This window comes from Staurois parvus, unplaced genomic scaffold, assembly GCF_062004578.1.
Source record: "Staurois parvus isolate SC_StPar_1 unplaced genomic scaffold, SC_StPar_1.0 ptg000059l, whole genome shotgun sequence".
Lineage (NCBI taxonomy): Eukaryota > Metazoa > Chordata > Amphibia > Anura > Ranidae > Staurois > Staurois parvus.
The window spans coordinates 5,712,588-5,729,408 of NW_028317855.1; the positions used below are offsets into that span (position 1 = coordinate 5,712,588).

The following is a 16,821-nucleotide window of genomic DNA, read 5'->3' on the forward strand; positions in this document are numbered from 1 at the left end:
CAGTCTTCAGGGATATTCATGATATACGTCCCATGTGGCTGTAGAGGCAGGTACACACAGTGAATGGTGGGCAGAGCTAGCAACAAGTCATCGGGAGCCGGCTTTCTGAGCCCAAAAAAAACCAGCTGGCTCCTGATGGTATTGGAAAAAAGAAGATGGTGCCGAGGGACCAAATTGGTGGATCACAGCAGGATAACACTATATTTGCTGGTCAGGCGAGAATGTGAATCTAAGAAAATGCTTAATAACAGATAAAAGGGGAATAGATTAAGAACGAGGAGGGGGGGGGAGGGGTCAAGTTTCTCTTTAACAATAGATCTGGGTAATAGCTGTTACAGAATATTTTTGGATTTTTTAAGAAATGTAAACAGCAGTCAGATTATAGGCTGTTTGAAAAGGTGCTGTTCCAAGAGGCACTGATTAAACAGTATTTATAAGAAAAATATAAATCTTGGTTTGAACTATTTGGCTTCACCATTGTAAAATATACACTATACTGCCAAAGTTTTTGGGACACCCCTCCAAATCATTGGATTCAGGTGTTCCAATCACCTCCATTGCCACAGGTTTATAAAACTAAGCACCTAGGCATGCAGACTGCTTCTACAAACATTTTTGAAAGAATGGATCGCTCTCAGGTGCTCAGAGAATTTAAGCGTGGTTCCTTGATAGGTTGCCACCTGTGCAATAAGTCTAACCATGAAAGCCATTAGCTAAAGACTTCCAAACCTTGTGTTGCCTTCAGATTAGTACAACAGTGCTTATAGAGCTCCAAGGAAATGGGTTTCCATGGCTGAGCAGCTGCATCCAAGCCTTACATCACCAAGTGCACTGCAAAGCATTGGATGCAGTGGTGTAAAGCACACCACCACTGGACTCTAGAGCAGTGAAGATGTGTTCTCTGGAGTGATGAATCGCGCTTCTCTGTTTGCAATCCGATGGACGTGTCTGGGTTTGGCAGTTGCCTGACTGCATTGTGCCAAGTGTAAAGCTTGGTGGAGGGGGATTATGGTGTGGGGTTGTTTTTCAGGGGTGGAGCTTGGCCCCTTAGTTCCAGTGAAGGGAACACTTAAGGCGTCTGCATACCAAGACATTTTGGACAATTTCATGCTCCCAACTTTGTGGGAACAGTTTGGGGATGGCCCCTTCCTATTCCAACATGACTGTGCTCCAGTGCACAAAGCGGGTCCATAAAGACATGGATGAGCGAGTTTGAGGTGGAGGAACTTGACCAGCCTGCACAGAGTCCTGACCTCAACCTGATAGAACACCTTTGGGATGTATTAGAGCGGAGATTGCGATCCAGGCCTTCTCATCCGACATCAGTGCCTGACCTGACAAATGCTCTTCTGGAAGAATGGTCAAACATTCCCATAGACCTACTCCTAAATCTTGTGGACAGCTTTCCCAGAGGAGTTGAAGCTGTTATAGCTTATACATGGCAAAGGGTGGGCCAGCTCAATATTGAACCCCACAGATTGAGACTGGGATGCCATTAAAGTTAAATGTGCGTGTAAAGGCAGGCGTCCCAATACTTTTGACAGTATAGCATAGGTCACACTGCAAGACATTTGTGGCTTGCAAGTGGCAATGTCACACCTCAGGTTGGTGCTTTTAAGTGGTTTCCTGTGTAACAACACATATGTTGGTGTCAGACATTAGATTCTATAATATACTATTTATTCTTTCCATTCAGGTAAAAGAAAAAAAAAAGTCTGTCTGCTGAAATAAATCTACTTCTATCTTACGGCTTTCTTTTACACCCCAGTCACATCGATCCTGACTTCACTGTAAGTCGCATGATTTCAAAGTCGAGATATCATTGTGATTTGAGGTGTGATTTGCAAGACATCTGACACAGATGTCTATGCCAATTGCATCAAAAGTAGTGCATGATCGATGTAATTGCGGACAATAGGGTGCGACTTGGCATGTAATTTGCAAGTCGCATGGCATGCAAATCACATGCCAAGTCGGACACAGTGCGACCAGGGTCTTATAGAACTGATTTTGTCATTAGCAGATTTCACTTTAAAGACATAGCAGGATATTGTTCAGAATAGCTAAATTTGTTATCCATTGCTGATATTGCAAGAAGCTTGCGAATGGACATACTGTAATTCTCTAATATTTCATATTTTCTGCCTGAATTAAAATAAAACTCATTTTAAGCACAATGTTAAAGGCCATGATACACTTAGATGGTGTTTGATATCCATTGAAAGCTAAGCAGTTTTTCATATCTTTTTATCAAGTATGTTTTTTATTATATATTTTCCAGATGCTGCCCTGTGTGTATCTCATTTTCCTATAGAGCAGGGGTCTCCAAACTTTTACTGTCCTTCAGACTTTAAGGGGCCTGACTGTGGCCATTGGGAGTATACATTGTCCTGGCGGCAGTAGGAGTAAACAATGCATCTTTGGTGTCAGTAGGAAGAATGGTGCCCCATCTTTGGTATTAGTGGGAGGAATAGTGCCCAATCATTGGTGTTATTGAGAGGAATTGTGCCCCATCATTGGTGTTCGTGGAAGGAATAGTGCCCTATCATTGGTATCAGTCGGAGGAATAGTGCCCCATTGTTGATGTCAGTAGCAGGAATTATGCCCGTCAACACTGGGTGCCAGTGGAAGTAATAGTGTCTTGTATCAGTGGGAATCAAGTTTGAGTGGAAGACAGTACTGGACTGCCTAGTGGCAAGCAACTGTGGGGGGCGGGGAAGGGGGGGGGTAGAGGGAATTGCTTATATCCCAGTTGTAGGTTGTTCATGATAGATTCCGTTGGGGTCTAGGGTTGCTAGCTTTTTGATAATGACAATAGAGATATTACTGCAGGGAACACTTAGTTGAATGGAGAAGAGTACACAATGTCTCCATTGGGGTCTAGGGCTCCTACCTTTTCTGATACTCTCTATATACTAGCCCTGAAGAAGTGGGAGGCAATACCCCTGAAATTAGTTAGCTTTACTTGTTTACTTTTATTTTCAATAAACAACTATAAAATTCATCACGAGACTTTTTTTTTTGGACATTGGGTGCTCCTCTCCAATCGCCCAACTTCTATCAGTGAGAGGAAAAGTGCTCCAAGGGCCGGATAAAGGCAAACCGGGCTGCAGGTTGGAGACCGCTGCTATAGAGACGTGAAATAAGAAATATCTGCTTCTATTGCTTGTGGTTATTGTGCATGTGATTTGTTTGTGTCAGCAAGTTTTATGTTAAACTAGAACAATATTCCTCAGTATCAGTTGACAGGAAGTGTGAAACTATAGTCATTGTACTGAAGTTCTGTTTTTTTCCATTAAAGTAGCATTGTAAATGCTTTTCACACATTTTAAAATATTACCAAACCCAGGACCCTGCATTCACTATATCTGATCTCTCACAGTACAGAGAACATGGAAATGCAATTATTTAGTAGATATAAACTGCTAAATACCTTTTCTCATCAGCAATTAGAGCAGTCATGTGACTTCTATCAGTGTCCAGGAGAACACTGGTTAAAGCTTTTAGCTGGGGTTTTCATTCTCCTCTATGAGGATGCAGGACCCTGGCTCTGAGGAAGAGGCAAGTCCTCGAAACGCGTCAGCTATTGGATGTCTACACTCCCCATTGCGGACTGTTACTCAGCGTGGTGTTGACCCAGCTGTTCTTTTATGATGTGCCTTGACTTTATTCTCGTTTGTGAGTACAACACCTATTTTATTTCTTATTAAACATTTTTTATGGTAATGCACTAGGCCTGTGCATTTGTTTTTTCCTCATTCAGTATATTTGGATTCCCCCAGTCCATTTGAGGGCAGCAAGGTGTGCATGTTCCAGAACATTCTTAATGTGGTTGTAGCCTGCATCAAGTCCATCCCCAAGCGCAGGAGCATTTGTGTTTGCTGGTTCATTGCAGGACCCTTGCCCTCTGTCTGGACAGTGCTGATTGGCCCTGTGCTAATCACATGTACTCTCCGAAGTAAAAAAAAAAAAAATTCTAGTGCTAATTAGCTGCAGTAATGCTTTTGCAAGCAGCTGGAGATGATGCCCCCCCTCCCTCCGCTGCCTTCCACACCTTCTCGGGCAGTCCCGTGCCATCGGGGGAACCTGAGAAAGCAGCCAGTGTTTCTGCCAGCTGACCATAGAGCTGATTGGAGACCAGAATGGTGCCAATCATCTCTATAGCCTACAAAATCAGAAGCTATGAGCATTTCATCACTTCAGTTTCACAGGATGTAAACAGTGCCATTTGTAAATTGGGGAGGCATCTGAACACACCGATTTTGGTTTGATTAGATAATGTTAGGGCAGAGGAGATATCTAGAGTCTGATAGACCCCAGATTTCTGAAAAAAGAATATATGACAATGCCCATTCAAGTTATAGGGGATAAAAAACAAGTAGTAAGAGTGAGCGCACAAAGACCAAGGCAAAACAGCTGCTTGCATAGAAGGATAAACCCCTTAATACTCAAAAAGACTGTAAAAACATATATGCAGCGCTATTAAAAAAAGTGACTATGTGCATATCACGCAAGTATAAAACTAGCGTAAAATTGGTGGATTACAACAATGTCAACAAGGTGACAAGTGCAAAAGTGAATGGAGGAACATATCATTAGTAATTAAGGTGACAAAATAATTGTGAATAATTCATAACCAAAACGAATCTTAATATGAGTTAATATTGACATAGGATAAAATATTGTAAATGAAAGTCCAGTGAAATTGTGAATGGATGAGTTAAATAAAGGATTCCAGTAACATCAGGATTCGGTGCAGGAGACTTCTTGTGAAATAAGAAATGAAGTATGCTTGCACTTACCAGAAGCGCAAGTTAAATGCGCATCTCTTAAATATCATATCCAAAATGGGGACCCTGGTGTTCATCACGGATCTGATCACAACCTGGGGAAGGGGGGCTCCAATGGCACACACACACCGGACAGCACTCCAAACCTCACAGCAAACCAATCCAGCACACAGGGGGACATAAGGATAGCTCCTTTGGCGACTACCACTTTGTACCGATTTGCACCGGAAATACTACTCCACTTTAAATGGCTCATAAATGAAGCCACAAAACAAAAGTATACTGATAGTGTAGTACGTTTTATTAAAAGATGATATCCAATCCAAGGGACAATCAGTATATGGGAGAAAAACTTCCAGCTAACAAAAGTCTCAGTGAAAGATAACAATACCAGATAATTTCCAGCTAGCAAAAATCTTAATGTAAGGTTATCCATTGCACAGACAGATACGTTTAACGTGTTTGTTATTTTTTAAAAGTTTTTTTTTTTTGGGGGGGGGGGTTAATAACAAAACCATTGGCCAATGCCAAGGCCTTTTATATAATTTTTTAATTGCTTCAAATTTTTGTTCCTCAGAAGTAAATTTCAGTACACATTGCTTGTGTTGATGCGGGGATCTGTTCGTTTTTTTTTTTCTTTCAACCTTCTGGATGAACAAAAAAAACAACTGAACATGTATACCCAGCTTAAGACATTGCGAGTTCTGCTTACAAATGGGTAATGCATGGGTGTTTCTGCTTGTGCATTTAATCTAGGACTGGCATGTCACTTTAGTTATTTCACTGCAGTTAAAATACACTATATTGCCAAAAGTACTGGGACACCCCTCCAAATCATTGGATTCAGGTGTTCCAATCACCTCCATAGCCACAGGTATATAAAATCAATGATCTAGGCACGCAGACTGCTTCTACAAACATTTGTGAAAGAATGGGTCGCTCTCAGGAGCTCAGTGAATTCAAGCGTGGTACAGTGATAGGTTGCTACCTGTGCAATAAGTCCTTCCATGACATTTTCTTGCTACTAAATATTCCATGGTCAACTGTTAGTGGTATTATAACAATGTAAAAGCAAGTGGGAACAGCAACTCAGCCATGAAGTGGTAGGCCATGTAAAATGACATAGTGGGGTCAGGTCATGCTGAAGCGCACAGTGCGCAGAAGTTGCCAACTCTCTACAGAGTCAAAGACCTCCAAACTTTGTGTGGCCTTCAGATTAGCACAACAGTGTGTAGAGCACTTCATGGAATGGGTTTCCATAGCTGAGCAGCTGCATCCAAGCCTTACATCACAATGCAAAGCGCAGATGCAGTGGTGTAAAGCATGCTGCCACTGGACTCTAGAGCAGTGGAGACGTGTGCTCTGGAGTGACGAATCACACTTCTGTGTCTGGCAATCTGATGAAAGTGTCTGGGTTTGGCAGTTGACAGTACTTGCCTGACTGCCTTGTGCCAAGTGTAAAGTTTGGTGGAGGGGGGGGACTATGGTGTGGGGTTGTTTTTCATGTTTGGACTTGGCCCCATAGTTCCAGTGAAGGGAACTCTTAAGGTGTCAGCATACCAAGACATTTTGAACAATTTCATGCACCCAACTTTGTGGGAACAGTTTGGGGATGACTCCTTCCTGTTCCAACATGACTGCACAAAGCAAGGTCCATAAAGACATGGATGAGCGAGTTTGGGGCGGAGGAACTTGACTGGCCTGCATAGAGTCCTGACCTCAACCCAATAGAACACCTTTGGGATGAATTAGAGCGGAGACTGCGAGCCAGGTCCTCTCGTCCGACATCAGTGCCTGACCTCACAAATGCGCTTCTGGAAGAATGGTCAAACATTCCCATAGACACACTCCTAAACCTTGTGGACAGCCTTCCCAGAAGAGTTGAAGCTGTTAGAGCTGAAAGGGTGGGCCAACTCAATATTGAACCCTATGGACTAAGACCGGGATGTCATTAAAGTTCAGGTGCTTGTAAAGGCAGGCGTCCCAATACTTTTGGCAATATAGTGTTCTGCATATTATCTGCAAGCTTCAAGACTAATTTGAGTTTTTTGCCATAACACGAAGACATCTACAACAGCTTTGTGGTCAGTTTCAAAGTTGGGAGTTAGGATTTTAAAATATAACCTTCATTCTATAGAATTATTCCGGGCATTACATTTTGTTTGGTTGAAAGAATAATTGCTACCTGTTCGCTGTGGTCCTAAAACTAATGCATTGCTACCTGAACTCCTGATGTTTTGGGGTTTGAGCACGATATTATATATTTTAAATATCTTTTGTATATAAGCACTGCATGTACTGTATAGCAATGGCAACAAATGATTCCATAATATTATTATCTTTTGCAAGAAATAAAGTAAAGCCACCAAAATGTATCATTCAAATTTTCAAAATAGTTTTGTTGTTATAGTAGTAACATAGAAAAACTTGTTTAATTGGTTTAGTTTTGTTGCTTTTTTTTTTTATTATTATTATTTTTATTTCTTACTGTTTATTTCCTTTTATTTTCTTCTTAATTTAGATTTTGCAACATGAAAAACTCTCTTCGATATATTTTGTTGATCACTTGCAGCCTGTGTGGTATACACTGCAGCTTCATGGATAGCTCATTGTCTACAAAGTAAGATATGATAAACCTTTAGTGCAATTCAAATGTAATTTTTTTTAAAGTAAATATAATGTTTATTTTTATTACTTAATTTACGCAGTGCTTTACATAAAATATATATATATATATATACTGTATATACTATCACATCAGTCCCTAACCCTCAAGGGGCGTACAATCCAAAGTCCCTATCTTACATTCATATATACACATAATAGGGCCAATTTTAGACATGATCCAATTAACCTACCAGCACGTCTTTGGAGTGTGGGAGGAAACCAAAGTACCTGGAGGAAACCCATGCAGGCGCAGGGAGAACATGCAAACTCTAGGCAGGTGGTGCCGTAGTTGGCTTTCGAACCAACAACCCTAGTGCTGCCAGACGGAAGTGCTAGCCATTTAGCCACTGTACTTCCCACACAAACAATGTTATCATAAAATCAAAATATGCAAAACTAAGGCAAGCAATAGATGATGCAACCTGTGGTTGCAGGAAAGAAAATCTGTTGATTGCCCCCATCAACACAGTAAATGTTGATGGGGGAATACCCTCTTGCAGCACCATTGTGTCCTGCTGGCAGGGAGCCCTTCCTGTCAGCAGAACACATTGATTACTGCTGACAGCTATAGCTTCCAGCTGTAGTCCCATGCAAAAAAAACCTGACAGTCTGGATTGACTTCAGTACAACCAACCTCCCCATAGATGGATCGAATCTCGGCCAGTCTTTGCTAAACCAGCCGAGAGTTGATCCATCTATGTCCAGCTTAATAAAAGTTACTCTAACTTGTCTAGTGAAGTCCAAGTATAACACCTGTGTGCTTCAATACCATGCAGCAGCTATCTTCATGTTCTGGCAATTAGAAGGCTTACCATAGAGACATATATTGCACTCAGCATGTATTAGCCTGTAGCTCTATCAAGGTACTTCTACTCTCCCTTTACAAGCTAGGACAGAGATAAACGAATAGTGTCTAACAAGCAGATCTCGCAAGCGCCAGCAAATCTTGGCTACGACACCCTCAATCTTCTCATCCGTATCAAACATCCCCAATATAACATATAGTGGTTAAAGAAAAGAATCACCCCCTTTTTAAACCAATAACATTTTATTGCTTTGCAGCCTAAAATGAAGATGGACGTTTTTGTTTTATCTGTATTTACTTAAAGCAGCTTATAACATTCAAGCGAAAGCTATAACACCAACATGTCAGAAAAAATAAATCAAAAACACAATCACTGAGTTGGGAAAAAGGATCATGCCCTTGTGTCAGTATTTTCTTGAACCACCTTTTGCTTTTATTCCAGCCTTTAGTCTATTGGGATGTGTCTCTACCAACTTTGCACAGTCTAGGCATTGTAATATTTGCCCACTCTTCTTTGCAGCACTGCTCAAGTTCAGTTAAAGTTTATGGTAACCGTTTGTGGACTGCAGTCTTCAAGTCATTCCGCATATTTTCAGTGGGGTTTAAGTCTGGGCTCTGGCTTGGCCATGCAAGGACATTCACCTTTTTCTCCTTCAACTATTGTGTGGTCATTTTTGTTGTATTATTTGGGTCATTGTCATGTTGAAAGGTAAACATTCTTCCCATTGACAACTTTCTGACAGAGGGAGGCAGATTTTCCCCAAGAATTTGATGGCATTTTGCCCCATCCTTTTTTCCTTCTACCCTGACAAGTGCTCCAGTCCCTGCTGCAGAGAAATACCTCCATAACAGGATATCGCCACCTCCATGCTTTACTGTAGGATTGGTGTTATTTGTATGGTGAGCTATATTGGATTTCCGCCAGACATTTTGTTTAGTGTTGAGGCCAAATAATTCAATTTTTAGTCTCATCTGACCATAACAACTTTTTCTGTTTTGTGGCCTCAGAATCATCAAGGTGCATTTTAGCAAAGCTCAGTTAGTAGTGGCTTTTTTATTGCATCCCTCCCGTACAAGCCACAATTGTGGAGAATTTGTGATATTGTGACATGCACACAATGACCACTCTTTGTCATTAATTCCTGCAACTGCTTCAGAGTTGCTGTAGGCCTCTTGGTAGCCTCTCTGACCAGTTTCCTCCTGGCTCTTTCATCCAGTTTGAAGTGATTTCCTGATCCAGGGAGGGTCTGTGTTGAACCAAATACTTTCCGCTTTTTAATAATAGACTTCACTGTGCTTCTAGGCATTGATGAAGCCTTTGAAATGTTTTGTATCCATCTCCTGACTTGTGCCTGTTCACAACTTTATCCTGTAGATATTTTGACAGTGCTTCGCAAACCATAGTTGATTGTTTGCTTCAGTTGCACTACCAGGGACTGAAATACTCCAGGAAAGCACTTTTCATGCTAAGCTCATCAAAATGACCATATCTGATCACAGTTGAAAGTCCAATGGCTTTGTGTGCCATTGAGAAGGTGATTAGCTACACCTGATTGGGGTTGTAAGTCATTTATAGGAGGGGGTGATCCTTTTTCCAACTCAGGGATTCTGAATTTGTTTTATTTTTTGTGACGTGTTGGTGGTATATCTTTCACTTGGATGTTTTAAGTTGCATTGAGTAAATATAACTGTCTGTTTTCATTTCGGGCTGCAAAGCAACAAAATGTGATTATTTTAAAGAAGGTGATTCTCTTCTGTGCCCACTGTATCATAAGGGGCCCACCCTGGAAGACTTCTCATTGGATGAAACATGTTTGGTGGAGCCTTTTTGAACACTGTCATTTTTGGCTGGTGTCTTCTGGTGAGCAGTGGCTTTTATGTAAGGCTTGTGGTTTTTTTTTTTGGTTTTTCTTTATTTCGCTCATTGGCACAGTACATGCTACAAATGTACATGGTGGAACAACAGCAAGCTTTAGGAACACAAAAAAAAAGCAGTGAAAAGAACCATGTCCAACAAAACTGTGTCCTGTTGTACAGTACTCAAGAGCATCAGGATACGGGTTACACAGGATATAAAATTACAACCATGTAGCACACATTTTCTTAGTCTCCCAACCCTGGTGCATTTGCTGGCATCTAGACCATCCAGGTTTGGGCCACTAGAGTGGATTTTCTAGAAGAGGTCAGAATATAGAGACAGTCCTCTGCCATGAATCTAAAGGGGAGAAGAACAACGCTTGGATCTCAGAAATGGATTGCCATATGCTACCTGTCAAAACGTTTTGGACACAGAATTGATTGGACGACAGAAAGGCTTGGAATCTTGTGTCCTCCAATCCTGTGGTGAATTCTTGAGCTACTATGATCAGGGAGCTTAGGCAGCCCACTTTGATCAGGATCACCACTTTAGTCCCTATGATAGGGTGCATTTTAACCTCTGACAGAAGAGGCACAGTTTGCCATGAGAGCGTCTGTAAGGGGAGCAGTGACATGAATTTCTCCAGGTCCATACTTTCCTTGTCCGAACTATTTTTGATCCAGTCTAAAGTACAAGAATATGAACTGTGTAGAAATATTTAAATGGATCTGGGAATCCCATACTCCCCTGCTCCTTGGGTAGAGCAAGAAACTGGTAGGAATTGCATTTCGTTTTATGACCTCATAGGAGGTTCAAGAATTCCGCCTTGGTCAGGGGATTGCCACCGCCAGGGTTTGTAAAAGGTATAGAAGTCTAGGCAGGACTGTCATTTTCAGTACACTGTTGCGACCAAACCAAGTAAATGTTTGCTTATACCATCGATTTAAATCAGGTCTGGTTGATGCTAAACAAGGAAGAAAATTTTCCTTGAATATCTCAGACAAGGAGGAAGTAAGGTACCAGTATATTCCCAAATATTTTAATCTTTTCTGGGTCCAGGAGAAAGGAAATTAGCGTCAGAGTCAAATTAATATTTAAGTCCTCCAATTTACAGTGAGAAACAGAAGTATTTGAACACCCTGCGATTTTGCAAGTTCTCCCACTTAGAAATCATGGAAGGGTCTGAAATTCACATTGTAGGTGCATTCCCACTCTGAGAGACAGAATTAAAAAAAAATTCAGGAAATCACATTGTATGATTTTTAAAGAATTTATTTGTCTTGCACTGCTGAATACAAGTATTTGAACACCTAAGAAACAGCAAGAATTCTGGCTCTCAAAGACCTGTTATTGTGCCTTTAAAAAGTCCACCTCTACTCCACTCATTAATCTAACTTAGTAGCACCTATGATGGGCTTGCACATGAAGATCACTGCTGCAAGATGAAGCTCATGGGTGTTATACTTGGACTTCACTAGACATGTTAACTTGGACTTTTATTGGTTTTGCACAATTTGTTTTTATACTAAATATTAGGTGATTGTGGGGGCGCATTTGCAGAAATACTGTTGAGCCTATTTTTGAGTGATCTCAAAATACATTCTATAATGCATGAAATGCAATATATTTTAAATTGTAAACAATACTATATTTTGTTTTAGAAATACTCCAGAATGGAAAAAGCTTATTTTGACTCATCATTGGCCAGTTACAGTGTGCAAGGTGAGATATCTTATTTAGCAACCTACAAACTTTCACCTGTCTTTTTTTTTTTTTTAGCTTTTGTTTTACATTTATGATGTACATGAAACAAAGTAAATGAATCACACAGGAACATGCTGTGCGTTCCTGTGCAATTCAGAACACATGCAAAACGCACTACTTTTGCGATCTGCAGCGGGAGTCAATAGAAATGTAACGACACCCCAAACTCTGGTCGCAAAAACAGTGCGTTGCACATGCCCGCACCAGATTGCATAGTACTTTTGTACCATGCGATCTGGTTGCAATGCATTTTAAAATCTAGTGCATGCACTACTTTAGTGTGGTGTGATTTTAGCTCATTCAAAATGAATCGGCTGAAGTTGCACCACATGTGAATCGCAAAGGAACGCACAATGTGTTCCTGTGCCATTCATGTACGAGCCTGGTGTGAATTGGCCCTAAATTTACACTGCACCAAAAGTAGTGCATTCACTACTTTCTAAACACACTGCAACTAGATTGCATGGTACAAAAGTACCATGCAATTCGGTGCAAGAAAATGCACTGCATTTGTGACCTGTGTTTGGGGTGTCGTTAACTTTCTGTTGACACCCGCGGAGGACTCCCTCCCGCAGCACTATTGTGTTCTGCTGGCGGGGAGGCTTCCCTGCCGACAGAACTCAATGATTACTGCTGGCGACTACCGTCGCCAACAGTGATAACATGCAAAAAATCTGATGGGCTGGTTGTACTGAAATTGATCAATGGATTAACTTCAGTACAATCAGCCTGCCCATAGATGGATCGAATCTCAGCAGGTCACTACTGAAGTAACCGAGATTCAATCCATCTATGGCTGGCTTAAGGGCCCCTTCACAGTAGCTTCCGCTGGTGTGCAGTGTGCAGAGTTAGAACTATGCACTGTTACAATTCATCAGTGTGTACTTGTAAGTTTTGGGGGTTTTTTGCATCTTTATTCAAAGTTAACAGCATGCTTTGATATGTGTTGCGCTGCATAAAAACACACACCAATGCACATTTTTGAAAGAATGGGTCGCTCTCAGGAGCTCAGTGAATTCAAGCGTGGTACTGTGATAGGTTGCCACCTGTGCAATAAGTCCATCTGTGAAATTTCCTTGCTACTACATATTTCACGGTCAACTGTTAGTGGTGTTATAACAAAGTGGAAGCAACTGGGAACAACAGCAACTCAGCTACAAAGTGGTAGACCATGTAAAATGACGGAGTGGAGTCAGCGTATGCTGAAGCGCACAGTGCGCAGAAGTCACCAACTGTCTGCAGAGTCAATAGCTGAAGACCTCCAAACTTTGTGTGGCCTTCAGATTAGCACAACTGGGCATAGAGAGCTTTATGGAATGGGTTTCCATGGCCGAGCAGCTGCATCCAAGCTTTACATCACCAAGTGCAATGCAAAGCGGCAGATGCAGCAGTGTAGAGCGTGCCTCCACTGGACTCTAGAGCAGTGGAGACGTGTTCTCTAGAGTGAAAAATCACATTTCTCTGTCTGGCAATTCGATGAATGTGTCTGGGTTTGGCGGTTGCCAGGAGATCGGTACTTGCCTGACTGCATTGAGCCAATTGTAAAGTTTGGTGAAGGGGGATTATGGTGTGGGGTTGCTTTCCAATGGTTGGGTTTGGCCCCTTAGTTCCAGTGAAGGGAACCATGCACAAAGCAAGATCCATAAAGACATGGATGAGCAAGTTTGGGTTGGAGGAACTTGACTAGCCTGCACCTCAACCCGGCAGAACAGCTTTGGGATGAAGTGGAGTGGAGACTGCGAGCCAGACTTTCTCATCCAACATCAGTGCCTGACCTCACAAATGCGCTTCTGAAAGAATGGTCAAATATTCCTATAGTCACACTCCTAAACCTTGTGGACAGCCTTCCCAGAAGAGTTGAAACTGTTATAGCTGCAAAAGGTGGGCCAACTCAATATTGAACCTTACGGACTAAGACTGGGATGCCATTAAAGTTCATGTGCGTGGAATGGCAAGCGTCCCAATACTTTTGGCAATATAGTGTATATGGTTTGAATAGGTCAAACAGAGAACAATTAATTTCTGTGTGCTCTTGCATTGATCAGTGCAGATCAACACAGCTCAATCCAGCTCGTAAGAACGAGCCCTGAAGGAGTGAGCGTAACCACCTAAGTAGGGAAGTGTGTTATTCTAAGTATTGGAAAATGATAATAAGTGAAGAAGCCTAAAAAAAATAAAACTAATGTAGTCACTTCCTCTAAGGACTGATAAGCTGTATCGAATAAATGTTTTGTATTTTGATTTAGATACTTTAAAAGGAAAAAAAGTAGAACATTTTCCTTAGTCTATTATTACATGTAACTATTTTAGGGGAAAAAAAGGAAAGAAAAATTTGATTAGCCACATACAGAAACATTGAGGGAAGTAACTCAATAAAATTATTTGTAACTCTGATCTTCTGGTGTAAGTCCCCTGGTTTTAGTAACAAGAGGGTCTTATTGCAATGGGTGGTCTGAGAAAAGTGAGCAGGGCAGGAGGTTATCTTTACCCAAAAGGTAAAGTATAAAATACAAATACAATATAATCCCCAAATGTTTATCTAAATATAAAATATGACACTGTGTGGAATTAATAAATACCACATAGATTTTGTCTGAAAATTGTGTATGCTTGTGAAACAGCAAAAAACTACAATACAATTTTTAAAATCCGTAATGCTTTAATCAGCCCTCAAAATTTCCGATTGCATTGGGTGAGTGGAAATTACGTGCAGGCGAGCAATGTCGGGAATGGGAGGGACAGCGGTGGGGGCAGTTACAAGCAGCAATCTCCCTGTATGGCTTTCAGTGAAGGAGCTGAAAGCCACGGGGGGAGAGGAAGAGAATTGACTTCCAGGTGCTTCATTGAAAGCCATACAGGGAGATCACTGCTTGTAACTGCCCCCACCGCTGCACCGATCAACCCTGATCCTTCTGTTTATTTCCAGGCCGCCCCTGTGTGCTCCTCAGTGCCCAGCCCCTTCCCCTATCCTCCACACTGCTCTGCCTTCCCTCTGTTCCCACCCACACTCCAGTCCATGCAGCTTCTGAGAAGAGGATGTGTGGGCAGGAAATATTATACAGAGCAGCCTGCAGCCCTGCAATAACAGAGCCACACGAGTCTGACCTTCCTATCTTCCCTTCCTTCTTTCCCTTTCTTCCCTCCCCTTTCTTCCTTCTTTCTCTCCCCTTACTTCCTTCCTTCTCTCCCCTTACTTTCTTCCTTCTCTCCCCTTACTTTCCTACCTTCCCTTTCCTTCTCTTCTCTTCCTCCTTCCCTTCCCTTCTTTTCCTTCCTTTCCCTTCTTTTCCTTCCTTTCCTCCCTTCTCTCCTTCCTTTCCTCCTTCCTTTCCTCCCTTCTCTCCTTCCTTTCCTCCTTCCTTTCCTCCCTTCTCTCCTTCCTTTCCTCCCTTCTCTCCTTCCTTTCCTCCCTTCTCTCCTTCCTTTCCTCCCTTCTCTCCTTCCCCTCTTCCCTTCCTAACCCTCCTAACCATCCCTCTCCTTCATTCTTTCCTTCCTCCCTACAGTCCGTACTTCTCTCCCTTCACTATGTGTCACACCACTGACCTCCGCACTGTGCATCATTTTGTTTCCCTATTGATGGAAAGCATTTATTTTCCTTTTATGTTTACATTACTTTGTGTCAATATTGTTAATGTGGTTGTTAATTGTTTTATGCAAAATAAAGGTAAAATAAATATTAACAGTGTCATTTCATGAGATAATTTACGAGGGCGTGTTTAGGGGCGGCATTAGAGACGGGGCAGGGTACGGGTACTGGTGGCGAGTAACTCTTAAGGCCTGGCTAGTAGCTCAGGACTTGAAATTTTTAGCCCTGCTTTAATAATTGGTACAGCTCATAACACATGTGTGCGCATTTTTTTTTTTTATATTCATTTTTGGCCTTTGTTTTTTTAAGGCCCATGTCCGGGCAATTACATTTTTTCTTCAACAAAATCTTGCTTGATTACCGATGTGTAACCTAATTAATTTCCTCACTATCTGTTTTGGCGTTTCCATTTTGTTTCAGATGGCTGAACAAAAATGTGAAGGGATTCCAAACTACTGGACTTTACATGGATTGTGGTAACACTAAAAAATATGTTTCATTACTATCTATCATTTACACTCAATGGCCACTGTATTAGGTACACCTTGCTAGTACTGGGTTGGACTCCCTTTTGCCTTAATTTTTAATGGCAAAGATTCAAAATTGTGTTGGAAACATTTAGAGATTTTGGTCCATATTGACATGAGTTACTATTGCCTTTCTGTCATCTCGAACCAGTCTGCCCATTCTCCTCTGACATCATCAAGGCATTTTCATCCACACAACTGCCTCTCACTGGATATTTTCTCTTTTTTCGGACAATTCTCTTTAAACCCTAGAGATGGCAGTGCATGAAAATCTCAGTAGTTCAGAAATTTTTGAAATACTCAGACCACCCTGTCTATAACCAACAACCATGCCATTTTCAAAGTCACATGAATCCCCTTTCTTCCCCATTCTGAAGCTCGGGTTGAACTTCAGCAATTTGTCTTCACATCTAGATGCCTAAATGCATTGAGTTGCTGCCTTGTGATTGGCTGATGAGCAATTTGTGTTACCAAGCACTTGAACAGGTGTACCTAATAAAGTGGCTGGTGAGTGTATGTATCACTGACAAACAAGAAAAAACATTTTCAACACTACATAAGACACTTTGTATGTGCAGCCTACAATGACAAAATGAGAATGGGCCTGAAAAGCCCTTAAATGAAGTTTGCTAAAAACTATAGTTGACCTTAATTGCTGTAGTGGCTTGTCCAGCTGTGAATACATCAGGAAACCTGTAAAGGATCTCACCTTTAACTTGCAGATCTAGGGACCAATTCACAATAATGCTGTACCCAATGTTTTTCCGCACTCGAAGAAAGCCCGTCACCACTTGGACACAGAACACAATTGTTTTCTCTGT

At 41.5% G+C, this 16,821-nt stretch overlaps 1 protein-coding gene across 2 annotated transcripts in view; it reads left to right on the forward strand.

Annotated features, from left to right (window-relative positions):
• Positions 1-16,821, forward strand: part of RNASET2 (ribonuclease T2) — an 81,132-nt gene that overhangs the window by 33,832 nt on the left and 30,479 nt on the right. Inside the window, exons 1-4 of one of the 2 annotated variants that reach the window (XM_089668588.1) lie at positions 1,770-1,790; positions 7,312-7,410; positions 11,782-11,842; positions 15,894-15,949. In XM_089668588.1, the coding sequence (XP_089524714.1) occupies positions 7,322-7,410; positions 11,782-11,842; positions 15,894-15,949 (206 nt within the window). In that variant the 5' untranslated portion in view covers positions 1,770-1,790; positions 7,312-7,321. Of the gene's footprint in view, positions 1-1,769; positions 1,791-7,311; positions 7,411-11,781; positions 11,843-15,893; positions 15,950-16,821 lie in introns of those variants that run through there. The other variant, XM_089668587.1, reaches the window with a different exon arrangement.